The sequence below is a fragment of the Podarcis raffonei genome, chromosome 2 (genome assembly GCF_027172205.1).
Source record: "Podarcis raffonei isolate rPodRaf1 chromosome 2, rPodRaf1.pri, whole genome shotgun sequence".
In the NCBI taxonomy this organism is placed as follows: domain Eukaryota; kingdom Metazoa; phylum Chordata; class Lepidosauria; order Squamata; family Lacertidae; genus Podarcis; species Podarcis raffonei.
Window position 1 is genome coordinate 20,516,861 of NC_070603.1, and position 18,743 is coordinate 20,535,603.

General features: G+C 44.3%; 1 protein-coding gene and 1 long non-coding RNA gene across 8 annotated transcripts in view; both read left to right on the forward strand.

The window, feature by feature from the left end:
• RAB11FIP4 (RAB11 family interacting protein 4) overlaps positions 1-2,997 on the forward strand; it is a 208,916-nt gene extending 205,919 nt beyond the window's left edge. For 5 of the 7 annotated variants that reach the window (XM_053375157.1, XM_053375158.1, XM_053375159.1 and 2 more), the window contains 2 exons: positions 1,074-1,169; positions 2,771-2,997. In XM_053375157.1, coding sequence (XP_053231132.1) covers positions 1,074-1,169; positions 2,771-2,887 — 213 coding nt within the window. In that variant the 3' untranslated portion in view covers positions 2,888-2,997. The remainder of the gene's footprint in view (positions 1-1,073; positions 1,170-2,770) is intronic. The other 2 variants (XM_053375161.1, XM_053375160.1) reach the window with 1 other exon arrangement.
• A 2,292-nt stretch (positions 2,998-5,289) lies between these two features.
• LOC128407153 (uncharacterized) lies at positions 5,290-6,110 on the forward strand. Its single transcript, XR_008328724.1, has 2 exons — positions 5,290-5,703; positions 5,950-6,110. It is a non-coding gene; the product is annotated as an uncharacterized LOC128407153 (long non-coding RNA).
• The last annotated feature ends 12,633 nt before the right edge of the window (positions 6,111-18,743 follow it).

Below are 18,743 nucleotides of genomic sequence, written 5' to 3' on the forward strand. Positions count from 1 at the left end.
TCCAAGCGCTGCCCAGATTTCTGTGGGAGGCTTGCTTTGAAACATTGGTTGGTGTAATTTAAAAAAGGGGGGGTCCTCCTTATCATGGAAGGTGGGCAGAATTATTCCAAAGCTGTTCACCTAAGTTAATAAGGGAGGGGGGTCCTGCCACCTGACCTTACAATTGCACACAAGGGCTGGGAATTGGTGGGGAATGGTAGAGGAGGGAGATCAGTCTTTAAAGCCACAACAAAGCGGTGATCAAAAGTGGGCATTTATATCCAGCTTAGGGTCCAGGCGGATGATCTTCTGCTTGGCTTGATTAGCATTTGATCACTCTTACTCCTTTTGCCCAACAGATTGGACCAAAGTGTCCTTTCCCCTCATTTATGCAGTCAACTGGCTGTTGGAGCAGAGTGTTCTTTCTGTTGGAGAACAGGGGCAGGAAGAGCCTTGCAGCTGCCCCTTCTCTAGCCAACAGATGGGGCAGCCTGCTTAGTCTCCCCTGTGTCATTGTATTCTTCCTGGATGGCTGGGGGAGCAGCCTCCTCATGGCCCCCGAGTGCGGAGTGTGCTGCCTTCAGCTCTGTAGTCACTGGACGACGTAGAATTGTTGAGTTGGGTCATCTAGTCCAACCCCCTGCAAAACTGGGATCCTACCTGCAGCTGCCCCTGGGTGGACTCGAACCACCAACCTTCTGGTTAACAGCCAGACACACTGACCCATTTGAATACAGAGTTAGCAGCGACTGACACCAGCACTGCACAGCCTTTTGCTAGACTCCTTATGGTCCATTGGTACGGATTAAATTTATAAAGCAAGAATGCACATGATACCTGCCCCAGCAGCCCTTGCAAGAATTCCTGGTAACCAGCAGGCATCAATTGGTCTGCTAGGAAATAACCATGATGGACCATGATCTGTCTTCTCCTATAGAGCAACTGTATTAATATTTCTGTACCACGAGGAACCTTTGCTAAACTAAGCTTTGACTTCTAAGAGAAACTGAAATATCTGTAAAGATAAATCCAAAGTTTTTTTTAACTTTTTCCAGTTGTATTTTATTCAAGTGAGAATATGATTTGATATTTAGGGAGTTATGGTAAAGGAGCTTTGGCAAGGGGACAGGGATCAAAAGCTGAAGATTCGAGAGATTTCTAAGGCTTATGAACTCCCAGAGTCTCTAAAGGTAAAAGGCAATAGATGATACAGACATGCTGTAGCAAACAAATAGTGTACTTAAAAAAAGAAAATCAAGATAGAATTTTCTTTCCTGTATATTGAAGTGTCTTCCAAACTTTAGTTATGTGGCGGGACGCAGGTGGCGCTGTGGTCTAAACCACTGAGCCTCTTGGGCTTGCCAATCAGAAGGTTGGTGGTTTGAATCCCCACGACGGGGTGAGTTCCCATTGCTCTGTCCCCGCTCCTGCCAACCTAGTAGTTCAAAAGCACACCAGTGCAAGTAGATAAATAGGTACCGCTGTGGCGGGAAGGTAAACGTTGTTTCCGTGCGCTGTGGTTTCCATCACGGTGTCCCGTTGCGCCAGTAGCAGTTTAGTCATGCTGGCCACATGACCCAGAAAGCTGTCTGTAGACAAACGCCGGCTCCCTCGGCCTGAAAGCGAGATAAGCACTGCAACCGCATAGTTGCCTTTGACTGGACTTAAAGTATGCAAACAGGTAGTTAAATTTGTGTCCTTCATACTATACACATGGTTAAACCGGGTTATCAACTTCCCAAAGATGTAGTATTCTCTTAGAATGCCAATGGCGCCCACCTGAGAGGTGCCGGAACTGAGTTCCGGAGAGTTCCGGCTGGAAAAAAGCCCTGACACGTTCCCTCATCCTCCCACCCTTCAAAAAACAACAAAAAGGTTTCGGGTTGAGGAGGGAGAGGGCGCAGCGCCTCACTTGGAAGGGGAAGCGCTTCACCCTTTAGGGCTTGGACGCTTTGGGAAAGAGGACAGAGCTGGCTTTTGACTAGCCTGTATTAAGTTTACGTTCATGCCCACCCCCCTCGAAACTTTTGTGCCTTTCTGCTACTTTGTGGTCTCCCTTTCTCTGCAAATGCACAGCAAGAAAAAGAGGAACCTGTGGCAGAGCTAGGTAAAGGTTGGTTTGGTTTGGTTTGGTTCTCATTGGGGGGCAAAATACATGGGGGGAATAAGAGTTGGGTTTGGAAATATGAGCCTCAACTGCCTTTTTAACCACCTGACCTGTTTGATTCACTGATAGGGGGGGTGGAGGGGAGAGACTGGGAAATCTCCACACCATCCCCTCCCCTGCCTGGTCCATTAAAATACCGCATTTTTCGCTCCATAAGACACACCTGACCATAAGACGCACCTAGTTTTTAGAAGCGGAATGCAAGGGGGGGAAATTATTTAAAGGGAGTGCTGAGCAGAGCCTGTGCATCCCAGGCTCTGCTCAGTGCTCCCTTTCACGAGCCACATGGAGCATGTGTGCGGCGCTTGCGGACTTTTCCAGGAAGTAGGGGAAGGGACAGAGGGACTAAGCCAGAAGCTAGAACAGCAAGAGGGAGCGCTGCGCAGCAATCCCTCTCACTGTTCTGGCTTCTGGGATAGCTGTGCAGCCTGCGTTCGTTCCATAAGACGCACACACAATTCCCCCTACTTTTTAGGAGGGGGAAAGTGCATCTTATAGAGCGAAAAATACGGTAATCTCCATTAAAATAAGCTGGAGGCCAAAGTGTGCCTGATCGCTCAGTAGCTCGGGGTCTTTATGTCATGTCCCAATGGAGGTTTTTGACGTAGTCCTTCCTCGTTTCAGCTCATGGAAGCCCTCAAAGAACAGGAAGAGATCAACTACAGACTGCGCCAATACATGGACAAGATAATCCTCGCCATTTTAGACCACAACCCATCCATCCTGGAAATCAAAAACTGAAGACTTGGAGCAAGGAAGGAGAAGCAAGTAGAGCCTTGCATCTAATGGGATGCTGTTGGATCCAAATATCACTCTGCTACTGTAAATGAACCTATATATATATACATATATACACACACACACATTATATATATATATATATATATATATATATATATATATATATATATATATATATATTTCTCTCGTGTGGATGCACAGGACATGTTTATATGAGGTTTGGTACACCTTGTCTGTGAATCATAATTTGGCTCGGTCCGTTTTTTTCCACGCACTTTCATTACTACTTGTGGGCGGGGGGAAGAAAAGAGACTGTTACGGGATTGTAACGAAATAACCACATAAGTAACTGGATTTGCACTGTTTTTAGATACTGGACACACACACACAAAAATGACACTACCTCTAGATGCAAGGAGAAAAAGACAATGTGAGCATATCTAGTGCCAATCCTCCCTGCCCCAAACAATGCGGAGTTCCATGTCTTATCAGTTTTCACCCCTTCCTCTTGCCGTAAATGTGTAGCAGGTCCAGGTTCGATTCACAAGCACTGGTTGTTTTCCCTTTTTGCCAGTGTTGTGCTACTTAAGCTACAGGAAGGTCAGTGCTGCCAAAAAAGAATGTATGTATGATACAGAAGGGGAAAGAGTATAGAATTTTTATTTTTTAAACACACACACGCATTTGCCTCCTCTCTAGAAAAAAAACACTTTAAAAATGCTCAATGTACATGCTTATGAATCCTCTAGGGCAGCTGATAGTATTACGCAGAACCATGTGTCCAAGCATGTAATAGGGCTGGGGTTTTGCCAATGTTCTGAGCTTCACACCTGCAAAGCTGTTTTCCGAAAAACTTTTTTTTTACATCGAAATTATCAGTGGGCTGCATCAAGGGCTGCTACTGGAGATTAGACTGTTTGCTGCACCAGGCAACAAATGCAAGCTGACTTTGGCCACATGAAACTCACTGTGCTTTCATCGCTTTAGCAGCCGCTGTATTAAAATGTGGGCTTGGCCACCCACTGACGGCTAGTAAGTTTTCCCAGGGTGGGGTGAGACTGCGTACTTTGCAAATAGAAATCAACAAACAGGAGATTTTGTTGCTACTGCTGCTTTAGATCTGGGCAAACCTATCCCTGCTGATTTGTGCCTATTTACAAAGCCATTCAAGGCGCAAATTAATTTAAGGAATGGGGGCGAACCTGCAGGTGCTTCATTTAACAGGCATCCAAAGCCTTGCAGAAAGACCTGTGACTGCAATGAACCATGTGCTTCATTGAAGAACAAAGTTGGTTTTTTTAATTCTCTGAAACTTTAGAAACATCGCTTCTTTATAGACAACATTTATCCAGCTTGATGGCTCTTGAGCTCAGCTTTTGTGAGCCACCAGACATGCAGACACTTGTGCTATTGATTCTGGGTGTGATCACTCTGGAAAAATCAGGATTGATCACCTACACCTCCATTGTGTGCTACCTAAAAGCATTCTCAAGCTCACTCTGGCTTTTCCTTTTCTTTTTTTCACTATTTAATCTGGGGTAGGGAACCTGGCGCCCTCCAGTTGTCATTGGATTCCATCTCCTGTCAGCCACAGCCAGCATGGCCAATGGTGAGTGATGATGAGAGGTAGAGTGCAGCAACATCTGGAGGTTCTCCACCCCTCATTTAAAACCACAGCTTTGCAGCGTGGTCATCCATTTCCCCCCATTCTATATCCAAAGTAAACCCATACAAATGTTACCTTCGGGATGTGGGGAAAATTGGTATTGAAATGACACCATGTTCCCAGACCATGGTGGCTATCAGTTTTGGCTTGTCCAACTCAAAGATGCCTTGTGACAGCTGCTTCACAGATAACACATTAGCTGCATGGACGCAGCATGTCTGTTGTTGAATTTGATAATCAGGCACACACATGTATTAGAGGGGCGGGGTTTGAACTCAATCACATGGGTTTCCTGCAATTTCCTACTCAATAGTGGTTTACATGCAGAAAATACAGAGTGTGTAAAAACATCTGCAAGACTTGGGTGATGCTTGTATCTGTTAGCACCTGTTGCGTATTCATTCCTCAACTGATCACAGCCTTCAGTTCCAAGTCAAAAAACAGACTTGGTGGCGGTGTTTTGTTTTGTTTTAAAAAGGGAAGTTGGGTGTGTAGACTTCTAGGGTCTGTAGCTACCAAAAATAAACTGGAAGACAGAATCTCTTGGGTATTAATCATTTTAAAAACCACTGATCTATATCTAGCAAAAGTGTTTTGCAATAAAACACTCTCAACCCCTCCGCCCCTCACTTTGATTTCTAGATATAAAAAGGTTCTGTGGAAATCATGATCAAAATTCTTCTGTGGTCTCACATTTCATGTCCAAACAAGCATTAGCTTTTTGGGCAACCATACATCTGAGAGTTAGGAGTCTGCATGCGTTTGACATGCCCATGGTGTTTATTTTACTCTTGTGAAATCGTGCGTCTCTCCCTACACCTTGTGAAGCAGCCTTCTTCCTATATTTGATGTCCTCCCAGATGTTTTGAACTACACGTCTCATCATCCCTGACTGCTGGCTATGCTGGCTAAAGATGATGGGAACTGGAGGCAAACAACATTTTGGAGGGTTGGAGAAGGCGGCTGAAGAGAAAGGCTTGGAAATGTGTTGACTGCGTCTGTAGAAGATTCATGATCCAAATAACGCATTGGGGTAACTGACACACCTCAAAGAGTAGGGTGGTATTTTGGTGCTTTGGAAAACTCCCTCGCCTCTTTTCACTGCCACCAATGATCTTCCCTATAGGTTCATTGCATTTGAGACCTGGGTGTGCCCTAGAGTACAGTGGTACCTCGAGTTACATACGCTTCAGGTTACATACGCTTCAGGTTACAGACTCTGCTAACCCAGAAATAGTGCTTCAGGTTAAGAACTTTGCTTCAGGATGAGAACCGAAATTGTGCAGCGGCGGCGCAGCAGCAGCAGGAGGCCCCATTAGCTAAAGTGGTGCTTCAGGTTAAGAACAGTTTCAGGTTAAGAACGGACCTCCGGAACGAATTAAGTACTTAACCCGAGGTACCACTGTAATCTCTTTTTTTCTGACGGATTTCATTACAACTACACCCCAGAGCTGTTTAGTATCAAATCTCCTTGATATCAAGCAAATCTTGCCAAACATCCGGGACAAATTCAGCCAGAGTAGTGATACGAAGTAATCTAGAAAACAAACCAGGTTGTCTCCTTTGAAAATATGCCTCTATATTATTATTCCTCTGGATATATCTAAAGGAGATTCAGTAGTTTCCTCTGAAATGGGATGACCAATTAAAATTATTCTATATGAAGCATTCATGTATGCTTCTGTAGCTCCTTCCTTTGGGTTGCCTACAGATTTCTCCCACTTGATGTTGTGATCACATACACCAGCTTTTCTCAACCTGTGGGTCCCCAGATGTTGTTGAACTACAACTCCCATCACCCCTAGCTAACAAGGCCAGAGCTCAGGGATGATGGGAGTTGCAGTCCAACAACATCTGGGGACCCACAGGTTGAGAGCCGCTGATATACACCAATAGCAAGCTACCTGAGTCCCCATCCTTATGAAGCCAAAACAGCACCATCTAAACACAAGGGGCAGGGGCAGGCTTGAGGGAACCCCAAAGTTTACAGACATTTACAAAGATCTTTAGGAAACAAACTCTGAGGAGGAATGTCCAGTGCATCTCAAGTGAGGACTAAGCATGCGCAGAGGGTACTGAATGTTGATTTACGGTCAGGGATGAAAATGGGGAGTTTCTTGGGGGGAGGCATGGCTGACTGGAACCCTGAACAGGAGTGCGCCACACAGCAGCTTCCTATTGCGTGTCCAACATGTAAGGGATCAGTTGCAGTTGATTGAAGAGATGGGGAGGTGGATGAATGGGATGGGAATCGTGAGAGACCAAGAAGAGTATTAGCAGAATCAAAACAGGAAGCCACCGAAATTATCCATAGCACTGGAAAAAGGAACAGGATGGGCAATGGTAATATTGGTGACAACAGAGCAAGAAACTCTTAAAGTCCAGTGGATATTTATGGTGGTTCCCACCGCAGTGAGAGTAATAATAATGGGATGATAATTATGCCAGCTGTTTTTAATTGCATTGCCGGCTGAACTTCTAAAATCACCTCTCCATTTGGCATGTGTAACTTTTGAAATGCGCTGATGTTTACTTCCGCCGTGCCACTGCTGCCTTTTTAGTTGCGGTCATGGCAGAAAGCAAAAAAAGATTGCTGAACTACATCTCCCACCCCACCGCTTTGTGGTGTGTATTATGGGGATTTACAAAATCATTAGCATCGACTGCAGCCACCGTTAATATCCTTTTGAAGGCACAAAAATAATTAGCCACCGTGTGTGAACAGCAAAAAAAGGGGTTTGTTTTAAGTATCACATCATCTTATGACCATTCACCGTTTTAATACATTGGCATTCAAGGGAAGATAAAAGGAATGGTGGAGTATTGCAGGTGTTCATTAGTTTGAACGTTACCGAAGCTTTCGCCTTTGCGAGTCATTCATTCTAACAACACATACAACATTTCTTCTGTCTTTGACAGAACGGTCGGGTGCTTATTCCCCAACATTTCCGGCGATCGGACTTTGATAGCGCAGGGTTGCTGATTTCATTGACATACCGTATTTTTTGCTCTATAAGACTCACTTTTTCCCTCCTAAAAAGTGAGGGGAAATGTGTGTGCGTCTTATGGAGCGAATGCAGGCTGCGCAGCTATCCCAGAAGCCAGAACAGCAAGAGGGATTGCTGCCTTCACTGCGCAGCGATCCCTCTTGCTGTTCTGGCTTCTGAGATTCAGAATATTTTTTTCCCTGTTTTCCTCCTCCAAAAAACTAGGTGCGTCTTGTGGTCTGGTGCGTCTTATAGAGCAAAAAATACGGTCGCTTTTACAGGATGGAGGTAGAGTGAATCTGAACGTTTGATTCCATACGGGTTTGAGCAATGGGTCATTTATGTTTTGTTTTACAAGTTGGAAGAACCAGGCATGTTGAGATTTGTGAGACAAGAGAGGGAGAAGTTGGAAGAACACAGAGAAAAGTGCTGGTTTTGGCCAGGGCAGAAAGCGATAGGTTGGAAACTGCTAGATGAATTCTAGCATCGGGAATGCTGCGTTGCTAGAAGTATGTAAACAAGTTTGGATAAGCATGTGTTGGGGGCAGGCTTGGGTTAGAGCAGGGTCTCCAGCTGTGTTTGGACTACAACTCCCATCATCCTTAGCTAGCAGGACCAGTGGTTAGGGATGATGGGAGTTGTAGTCCAAAACAGCTGGAGACCCAAGTTTGGGAAACCCTGGGTTAGAGGATACGTGATTCCTAACAAGGTGATGGATGACTACTTATTTGGGTCCTCACCCCAAATACTTTATATTCGAGGCAATCTTTAAATGAAACTTTGTAAGTGATGTGCCAATGCTGTTGTGTTTGTTTATAGCTATTGATGTATATGATGTTGCACAGAAATACGTTTGGGGTTTTTTCAAGTGGCTATCTGAATTTCTTAAACCAACCGTCTTTGTTATATTCTAGTGCCTTTGCCTTAGTGCAGCCGTTTTGAAAGAGTAGATAGAGCAAGGATGGGGCACCTTGGACCTTCCAGATGTTGCTGCATCACCTCTGACCATTCCCTGTGCTACAACATCTGGAAGACCACAGGTTCCACATCCTTGGGGTGGTGACACCTGAAAAAAGAAAGAGAGAATATTCTTGTTTGTGTGGGAGCTTTCAAAAAAAAAAAAAAGTTTGAGATGTGCTAATGTATGTACAAAACACCTGAAAGGCAAATGTTGATAAATGTGGAGTCCAGGAATCATGAGGAGTAATTGGATAATCTGTTGTAATCTGTTCCAGCCCTTTTACCAAGGGAGAGTAGGGTTGGCCAGTGAGTTTTGTCATTCCCCCACCCGCATAGGATGCCTTAGGCCAGGCATGGCCAAACTTGGCCCTCCAGCTGTTTTGGGACTACAACTCCCATCATACCTAGCTAAAAGGACCAGTGGTCAGGGATGATGGGAATTGTAGTCCCAAAACAGCTGGAGGGCCAAGTTTGGCCATGCCTGCCTTAGGCTGTAATCTTACATCTACTTAGCTTAGACTGCAGCCTTTCTCAACCTGTGGGTCCCCAGATGTTGTTGAACTACAACTCCCATCACCCCTAGCTAGGAAGGCCAGAGCTCAGGGATGATGGGAGTTGTAGTCCAACAACATCTGGGAACCACAGGTTGAGAACCGCTGGCTTAGAGAAAGCCCCACTGAATTCACAGCTGGACTTACTTCTGAGTAGGCATGTATAGGATTGCACTATTAGATAGGATTCCAGTTGCTGGCTGAGTGTTAACCCGTCAAGTCCCTATCCACTTGGCTGTACGTGTGAATTGGCTCGGATTAAGCCCTTGCATATAATTGCACACACCCACATTAGCACTGTCACATCGAAGGAACGGATCTGTCCAAGAGCTTCAGTTGTCAGAGACCTTTTAAGGCACAATGCTTCTAATCTCAGAGAGGAGAAGCCATAGTTGCCTAGGTCATTTTTCCAATCATTGGCATGAACCAAATGATCCAAAACGATGGCAAGGGGCTCTCCCTGCTCATCTGGCTTATCAATGTGTGGTGCAATCCATAAACCAGTTTGCAGTGAAACAGTCGGTATAATCTACTTACAAACCTAAGTATGCAGACCAGTTGAAAGCCTTGGGTATCACTACTGGGCCATATCATGACCCAGTTGTGGTTCTGCCATTACTATAAATGTTAAGGAGGGAGAAGGAGAAGGAAGAACCTGCCCTCACACAAAAAAATGGAATGACTTTCCATCATATTTCCAGAGCCTTCATGGGCTTGTTTGACTGAATGGGCTTTTTTTTTTTGTACTGGGACCCCTGTTGTGCCAGTACCAGTTATGCATTTCCCCCCAGTGCCATGCAGAACAGATGAGGTATTGATTTGATAAGCAAAGGACTCTAGCAGTTGTCAACAAAAGCAAGCTGTTGCATGATCTAATGTGTTGAAGGAATTCTGCATTTACTTAACCAATGCAGCTGGCCGAAGCTGTGCTTTTTGCTTTTCTCAAACTCTTAATCCTTGTCTTCATCTCCCCAGCTAACCCCAAGTGCCACTGACCTTCAAGGCCTAAGAGCTTGGAAACTGCAAAAAAGAATAGCTACAACTGTGAGCAGTAAAACCTTGCCACTGGTATGACAACAGTTTGCAACCCAGCCGGAGTCTCTGCCGGGGGTTTAAGATGCATCCATCATATTGGAATTTCCATGGCAGTCCTGTTGTTGACTTGGTATGAATGTTATGGGTGTCGCAGGGTGGTTAAGGCAACAATTCTGGATGGAAGTTGGAACTCTGGAATAAAGGATGTCTAGCAAGTTTTTCCGCATGAACAATATGCAGCTGTTAAGAACCCCAGGAAGCAATATTAATCTCTAGGGCTGCCTTACGTCCAAGGGGAATTTCTGAAAGTGCTGGACCTTGAAAAATTGCAGGGGGGGTTGGCGTTTTTGTAGAAAATTTGGGGTCTTTCAGGGTGTCCTGGTTTTTACTTTTGGAAATACGAAACCCTATTCATCTCAGACAAGAGATATTCATGTAATGCATTTGTGTGGCCAAACAAGCTCACTGATATTCCTCTGTCTAGTGGGAGAAATTGAGCTAGTACGAAAGCATTTCCTAATGCATTTTGAATGTGTGTGCGTGCATATAAACTACAAATGTCAAAATGTGAATTTTAAGTATGAATGTTGAATTCTAAAATTCAAAATGCGAATTTTAGTTTTCAAATATTAATGGGGAAACTTGACAGCCGGAAGCCAACCTTGCACCAGAGTTTTGGGACCTGGGCAGCAAAAGTCAAATTGTAGTAATAAGTATTTAAGTCCAAAATCCATAGTTCAGCAGTAGGTCTTTATTAGGTCCAGCCATAATTTTGTAAAAGAGTAGCAAGTTTTTGAGTTCTTCAGAACTCCTCTATCAGGTAAGTGTTCTGGAGAACTTGAAAGTTTGGCGATAATTTGTGCACCATTTTGTTTGGTCCTGATAGAGGTTTACTGCCCAACGACATATTTGTGAGTTTTCAATTACGGGCCAGCAGAGCTACCCCTTTTTGCTTTGGAAGAATTTTAAGGCATATCATTCGCGTGAAAATTGCTGCCCTTCCAGACCAACCGATGTTGGGGAATCCATCAGATTCTGTCACTGTGCAAACTTCTGGTTCTTGTGAAGATGTGAGTGGTGCGGCACGACTTATGCACTGTGGAGAAGGACCATTCATGCAGCCAAGCACTTATACAAAGGCCAAGCCGAAAAGGGAGAATGGATGTATGCCGCAACGCCTCCATTCAACCAACTGGACTCATAACCACGCCTATCATCTGTGTAAATCCCTTGGCTTTTATCACTGCTCACTCTTCCTTGTAAAATTAACATTCTGCCCATCTGAAGCTAGCAAGACAGGGAAAATAGCTTTGACCTGCGCCGACATGCTAGTATGCTACAAGGCAGTACCTACATTGCACTTCCAGTATGTTTCAGTACGGATAATATACTGAGAATTACTGTAAACTTTTTATTGTGGGATCCATTAGTTTTGCTTTGTTGCACAGATTGTACTTACGAGTTAAGGGTTGGGGTTTAAAAAGAAAAATTGTTTTGCATGACTATAGTTTTTAGTATTTGTGCCTTTAACTTGCCTGTCATGACTGTGTACAGATACCTTTCCTGTCCCCCTTTGATCATCTGTTTGCAACGACTTTTATATATTTTGATGGTCTTTTGTTTGTTTCTGCTCATTCTTATTCCTCCTGGCACCTGCCCCCCCCCACAAATCTATTGTAAATGTGTATATATAAAATAGAACTGGATTTGTATTTCACGTGCCTCAATAGGATGTAAAAAAAAAAAAGAAACGATTCATTTTGTACAGATTTTTCTTTAGCACCTATTCTTGTCCTGAGTATTTAGCAACTTAAAAATAACTAGTTGACTGTCTTATTTCTGAATTGTTGTGTTGAATGGAAGGAGTAATGCTCTCTTGTCTTTTTGAAAAAGCAGTGTGTGCGTGTGCCACACAAACACAAACACACACACACACGTTGTAATCCTTCCTGGTTTGCTGTTATTTATAATGAGTTACATCTATTTTGTCCATTCTTAGAGTCTGGAAGAAATTAAATTGATGGCTTACGCAAACACGCTGTTCATTCGCTTTTAAGAAGGGGTTATCATCTTCCTCCTTTCAAGTGAACTGGAGTGGGCACTTCTGCAGAGATGCTTCCTTTTCTCAGCCTTATCCTGTTCCACACCCCTGACCTGCAATATGGGGTTGACAACACTCACCTAGCTTGAAAGAATTGCTAAAAAATAATAATAATATGTGAAGTGCTCCCGAGAGCTTGATGTGCGCTTGTAGCCCATATTACGTGCCCCATAGCACGCTGCAGACCCACCTCTCCGAGAATCTCCTCCACCTCTGTGTTTGCATCTGTGAAAAGAGATGGGGAGCGAAGGAGATGGGGTAGCACAGAAGGAAGGCGATGGGATGGCACAGGTAATATGGGGCAGGGAAAGGGGGTGGCACAGTGTGTGTGTGTGTGAGTGAGTGAGTGAAATATACTCTGAGTCGAGAGTGGATTTCATGCTCTTTATTCAGCTCATAGTGGGAGGAGGAATGAAAGTTCCCTCAAAGTATCTGCTTTATATACATTATTAACACAATGGGCTGCATGTGATTGGCTAATTCTGGAATTCTCCTGTAGGCCAATCAGGTTGTGGATTCACTTCCATCTGGAGCTGGATTGGGTGGCTCCTGCAGACCAATCATACTGCTGCATTGTTCTAGGACCAATCAGACTGCTGCATTTTGGATCCTATTGTTCTAGGACCAATCAGACTGCTGCATTTTGGATCCTGTTCAACTCAGTACATGACAGAGAGAGAGAGAGAGAGAGAGAGAGAGAGAGAGAGAGAGAGGTGGAGCAGCAGAAAGAAAGAGGGATGGTGCCAAAGTAGAGAGAGAAAATTACTGCTGCAACCTCCACTCACTTTGTCTATAGCTCTCCCTGCCACTGGCATGTGGCCCAGGCAGATTATCCCCAAAGAAATGCACCCTTGACAGAAGAATACGACTCCATCAGCATTAATGGCTGCATTAATTCCATCCACACTTATTGGGACATAAGAAGTTGCCTTATACCCGCTCAGATTATCCAAGCCCATCATTGTCTACTCTGTGGCTGTGGCTTTCCAGAGTCTCAGGTAGACTAAGCCACTTCTGGCGAACCAGAGCAGCACACGGAAACGCCGTTTACCTTCCCACCGGAGCAGTACCTATTTATCTACTTGCACTTTGATGTGCTATCGAACTGCTAGGTGGGCAGGAGCTGGGACTGAGCAACGGGAGCTCACCCCGTCGCAGGGATTTGAACCCTGGGCTCTGTGGTTTAACCCACAGCACCACGCACGTCCCGCCAGTACTGTAGTACAAGTGAAAAGGATCTAGGGGTCTTAGTAAACCACAAGCTTAACATGAGTCGACAGTGTGAAACAGCAACCCAAAAAGGCTTATTTGTTCTATCTGATGGCAAGCCCCACTGGCGTAGACAGTGTGTCAAGTCCAAAGTCCAGCAGTCAGGAAACACAGACCAAAGTCAAACCCAAACCACAGTCCTGCAGAGATCCTAGAAGAGGCTTCCTCAAACTCGGCCCTCCAGATGCTTTTGGCCTATAACTCCCATGATCCCTAGCTAGCAGGACCAGTGGTCAGGGATGATGGGAACTGTAGTCTTAAAATATCTGGAGGGCTGAGTTTGAGGAAGCCTGTCCTAGAACATCCAAGCCAAGGTCCATCAACATGGACCTTGCAGGTGAGCAGAAACAGCCCCTCAGCTCTGCTTCCCTTTTAAGCCTGTTGTAAATAAAAATTGCCCTTTTCCCTTATGGGGTATCCAAGAGCCCATATAGAGTCCTTACATAGGTTCCTATTTGTAGGAGAAAATAACAGAGGCCAACCAGAGAATATTGAGAAGCTAAGCAGCTAGTAAGCTTGATCTTTATTGATCTGTTGCAACAGGGTGCTCCCCTCACTCGCAGGAAAGGAGGAGGACCCAGAAAAATGGCCTTATAAAGACTTTTGAAATTCCCCTCCTGTAGATCAAGACCACCGCCAGAAACATCATACATACATCACAGAAGGGGTGTAACCTAAGACCACCCCTCAGATACATCACACCTACATCACAGAAAAGGCGGTCTTAAAACAGAAATTTGAATGTTGCTTTTCTCCTCTCGTTTATCTCCTGTCTGGCAGGTTACTTGATTGGATTTCCTGGGTAGCCTGGCTAGTCTTTTGTAGTGATAAATACTTAGTTCCTGGGCCAGGTCACAGGCTCACACCCTATTCAAACACAGACAGGATTTGTGAAGGAAAAGACAATGGGGAGGCTTTTCCATTTTGACCTGGCAGAGAAAAGATTTGGTCAGTTTAGGAATCAAAATGGTTCCAGGTTGGCCTTCCTGTGCTGATGTATGTGTGTGCTTGGTTGGTACACTTATGAACATTACCATATATCTAAGACCATAAAATTCCTATTACAAGCCTTACATGTTGATTGTAGCATCTGGGCTTGATGAGGCAGGTGACCCTCACCTGTCCTGAGCCTACTCTAGCTGAAGAATGACACACCTCCTCCCCAAGCTAGCAAGCCCAACCATTGGCTGTGGGCCCTTGCCTGCCTTAGCCTCCTAGAGCGTACCTCCTGCTGCTCCCTATGTCTCACAGCCCACCTTGTTCTGGCCTGAGACCAGCAGCTGTGAGTCTTGCCGGATCTGCCCCCTGCCTGGGTTAGGGTGGGCTGTCTTCCCAGCTTACCCATGGTGTGCATGGGAAATTGAGTTCATGAGATAATGAAATTCCAAGAGATCTCTCAAGAGAGAAAGACACAAGGTTCGACTGAGATATTTTCCAGCGACCTACTTCTCAAAGAACATCACATCACCTCTGCAGGTCCCGTACAGCTAAGACAACAAACGTTGCTGAGGAGGTATGAGTTCCTGTGCTCTCATTATAGTTAGTAAAACACATGTGAGCTAAAATAGGAGATGCATTTTGTGTAAAACTTTGCCTCTGGGAAATTGTACCTGCACCACATTCTAGCAAAATAATTCTCTCCCCCCCACACCTTACAGAATGAAGGCAGTGAGTATCGCCCTCATTTTGATTTGATTTACAGTGGTACCTCGGGTTACATATGCTTCAGGTTACATACACTTCAGGTTACAGACTCCGCTAACCCAGAAATAGTGCTTCAGGTTAAGAACTTTGCTTCACGATGAGAACAGAAATCGTGCTCCGGTGGTGCAGCAGCAGCAGGAGGCCCCATAAGCTAAAGTGGGGCTTCAGGTTAAGAACAGTTTCAGGTTAAGAACAGACCTCCAGAATGAATTAAGTACTTAACCCGAGGTACCACTGTATTTGCATCTAACGAAATTGTATAGATCGGAATAGCTGTACCATTAAAAGTATTCAGACTGAGAGCAATTGCTTTCTGTCCTCACTTTGGTTTGGCTTTGCAGCCAATTTTTTTTAGTTTGGTGACAAGCAGCTGTATGAAAAGCTCTTGATCAAAAGCTGTAAAGTTCCTGATTTTGAACAAGCCTACAGCTGTGAGCATGTAGGCTTCCTGTTTAGACCTTCCACCGAATGTAGTTGAAAGGCAGGCTCACTGTCATTGGGCACGGTGCCAGAGGGTGTCTCCCCATTCTCTCCTCCACACTTGTCCCTACACCCTGTGAAAAGGGTGGATGTGGTTTCAGAAACGTACTTATTGCATATGCAGCAAAGCTGCAGATCAAGGGAAGACGAAACCACAAACAGGCTGAAAACACTGCATGAGATAGGTAAGCAACACAGATTTTACCGTAATTAAAACTCTGTCCATTTTTTTCTCCCAATAATTTTAGTGGGTCTCTATTTTGCATTGCTCTTCAGCTGTGCTCAGTGACTATCAAGGTCTACTAGCCACAATGGCTATATTTTACAAACAGTGTATGTTTATTTTGCAGTGGTACCCTGGTTCTCAAACTTAATCCGTTCTGGAAGTCCGTTCCAAAACCAAAGCGTTCCAAAACCAAGGCATGCTTTCCATAGAAAGTCATGCAAAATGGATTAATCTGCTCCAGACTTTTAAAAACAACCCCTAAAACAGCCATTTAACATGAATTTTACTATCTAACGAGACCACTGATCCATAAAATGAAAGCAATAGACAATGTACTGCAGTCACACAATCAGTAGCTGAACTGGGTTCCACACAGTCACAAAAACAAAACGAAAAGAGCCGCAAAGACCGACCTCAGTATAACACTCAAAACGGAAGTGTGTCACTCAAATTAGAAGCGTAACACTCAAAATGGAGCACGTTCAGCTTCCGAAAAAAGTTCGCAAAACGGAAGACTTACTTCTGGGTTTGCAGTGTTTGGGTTCCAAGTTGTTTGAGTACCAAGGCATTTGAGAACCAAGGTACCACTGTACTTTAAAGCATTTCCAAATTGCTTAATGTTTTAAAAGCCTCTTAAGTGGCGCACACTTTATGCTATTTCCAGACAACATCCAGCAAAAGAAAACTACCACCAAAAACTAACCAAACAGCAGTATATAAACATATAAAGGTGAAGATTTGACCCTTTCTCCCCCACAGACAGTTTTTGATCTGCGCTTCCACCGAAATGAGGCTGCATTTTAAGTAGTATTTTAATCTTGTTTTTAAGTTGTATTTTAATCAATTGTTTTTATACCCGGTGTTAGCTAGTGGTGTTAGTTAGTGGGGTATAAATAAAATAAAATAATAAATAAATAATATAAACAGAAGTAAAACACAGATTTGAGGGAGTCTTGCACACGCACAAAATTGTGGTATTGGAAGAGACATGCCTCTGAAAACCAAAGGCTTGGAATAACAATAACTTGGGTCCTGCTTGTAAGCTTCTTGCAGGCATCTGGTTTGCCACTGTGAGAACAGGAACGTGGATCAGATGGGCCTGATCCTGCAGGGCTCTGTTAGATGTTTCAAAGTGGGAAGCTGCTGCGCCAGCGACTGACTTTTCCCAAGACAATAAATTTGGATTGCACGCTTCCCCGCCAAAGTGCCACTGAAAGTAGCAGGGCTCCAACAGCAGCATTAAAACATTAACCTACATAGTTAAAAGACAAGCCGGTAGGAATAGCAACACACTTTAACAATATATGTCCTTATCAGGCAAGTAGAATCGATTGCTGTGCTGCTGTTGCCGGTTTTTCTTTTTTGCAGAGATTAGGGTAACTACCAACACCCAGCAGGTCAGCCTGTGTGAATGTTTTCCTCCCTCTTAAAGTAACCTGCCCTTTTGAAGTGTGATTAGATTTGTGTTTAAAATGCTAAAGGTCACTAAGAGGAAATAAAGTCAATAGTGAAATGTGGCTGAGTGTCACAGACTTCTTATTTTAATTGGCAACATTAGCATTTTAAACATTTCCTCAAATGAGCTGAAAAATGCTGGCCAATCCCCCTTCTCCTCCATATATTTTGGCTACCCATGCAAGATCGCACCTCTTTATATTTCGCATTAATCCGTACGCTCCAAGATTTTTCCGATGAAAATAGGACATCCTCTTCCATAATAATTATTATTATTTGACTGAGTTGCCTCAGTCACTCTGGGTGGCTTCCAACATACATAAAAAAAACATTATAAAACATTGAACATTAAAAACTACCCTATCAAGGGCTGCCTTCAGATGTCTTCTGGTTCGGACAGGGGTCACATAACTTCATACCCTCCAAAATTCTGCCAGTGAAAATAAGAACGTCCTAAGGAAAAACGCGGGTGGCATTGTGGGTTAAACCACAGAGCCTAGGACTTGCCAATCAGAAGGTCGGCAGTTTGAATCCCCGCGATGGGGTGAGCTCCCGTTGCTCTGTCCCTGCTCCTGCCAACCTAGCAGTTCAAAAGCACGTCAAAGTGCAAGTAGATAAATAGGTACCGCTCTGGCGGGAAGGCAAACGGCGTTTCCGTGCGCTGCTCTGGTTTGCCAGAAGCGGCTTAGTCATGCTGGCCACATGACCCAGAAACTGTACGCCGGCTCCCTTGGCCAATAAAGCGAGATGAGCGCTGCAACCCCAGAGTCGGTCACGACTGGACCTAATGGTCAGGGGTCCCTTTACCTTTACCTTAAGGAAAAACAGGACAGTCTGGGATCAAATAAGAAACCAGAATGGCTTATGTAAATCCAGGGCTGTCCCTGGAAAATAGGGACGCTTGAAGGGTCTGTTAACTGCACATTGCTTTGAGATTACAGCTAGCTTCACACTGAATTCTTCGGGATGCCAAACAGGCAAGTTCACATATATATTAATAGGGTTTCATAGCTACACAAGTTATTAACTGATGGGATTTGCCTGTTCCCAAAGTCCTGTTATGAATAGGCCCTTTGCCCGGCCTTATGCCCAACACACACATAGGCTCTTATGTATAAGAAATATTTATCCAAGCAGGTCACAGTCTAGGCTTGGCAGCAAGGTCAGAGTTTGAGAGTCATGATCCTGGAGTTCAGGCAAGGCACTCTGAACCGGATGGATGCTACAAAGATGTCCCGACAGTTGCCCCTTTTCACCTGCCACCCTTTTTTTTAAAAAAATGTTTTTACTGAAGATTTTCTTGGGTTACCAAAGTACATACAGCATCTCTGCTTTCAGTTCAGAGAGTTCCTTCTACAGATCATTCATATTTGATGTGAGACACTGTTATAGAGAGTATAAAACTAGGGGAGAATAAGGTAG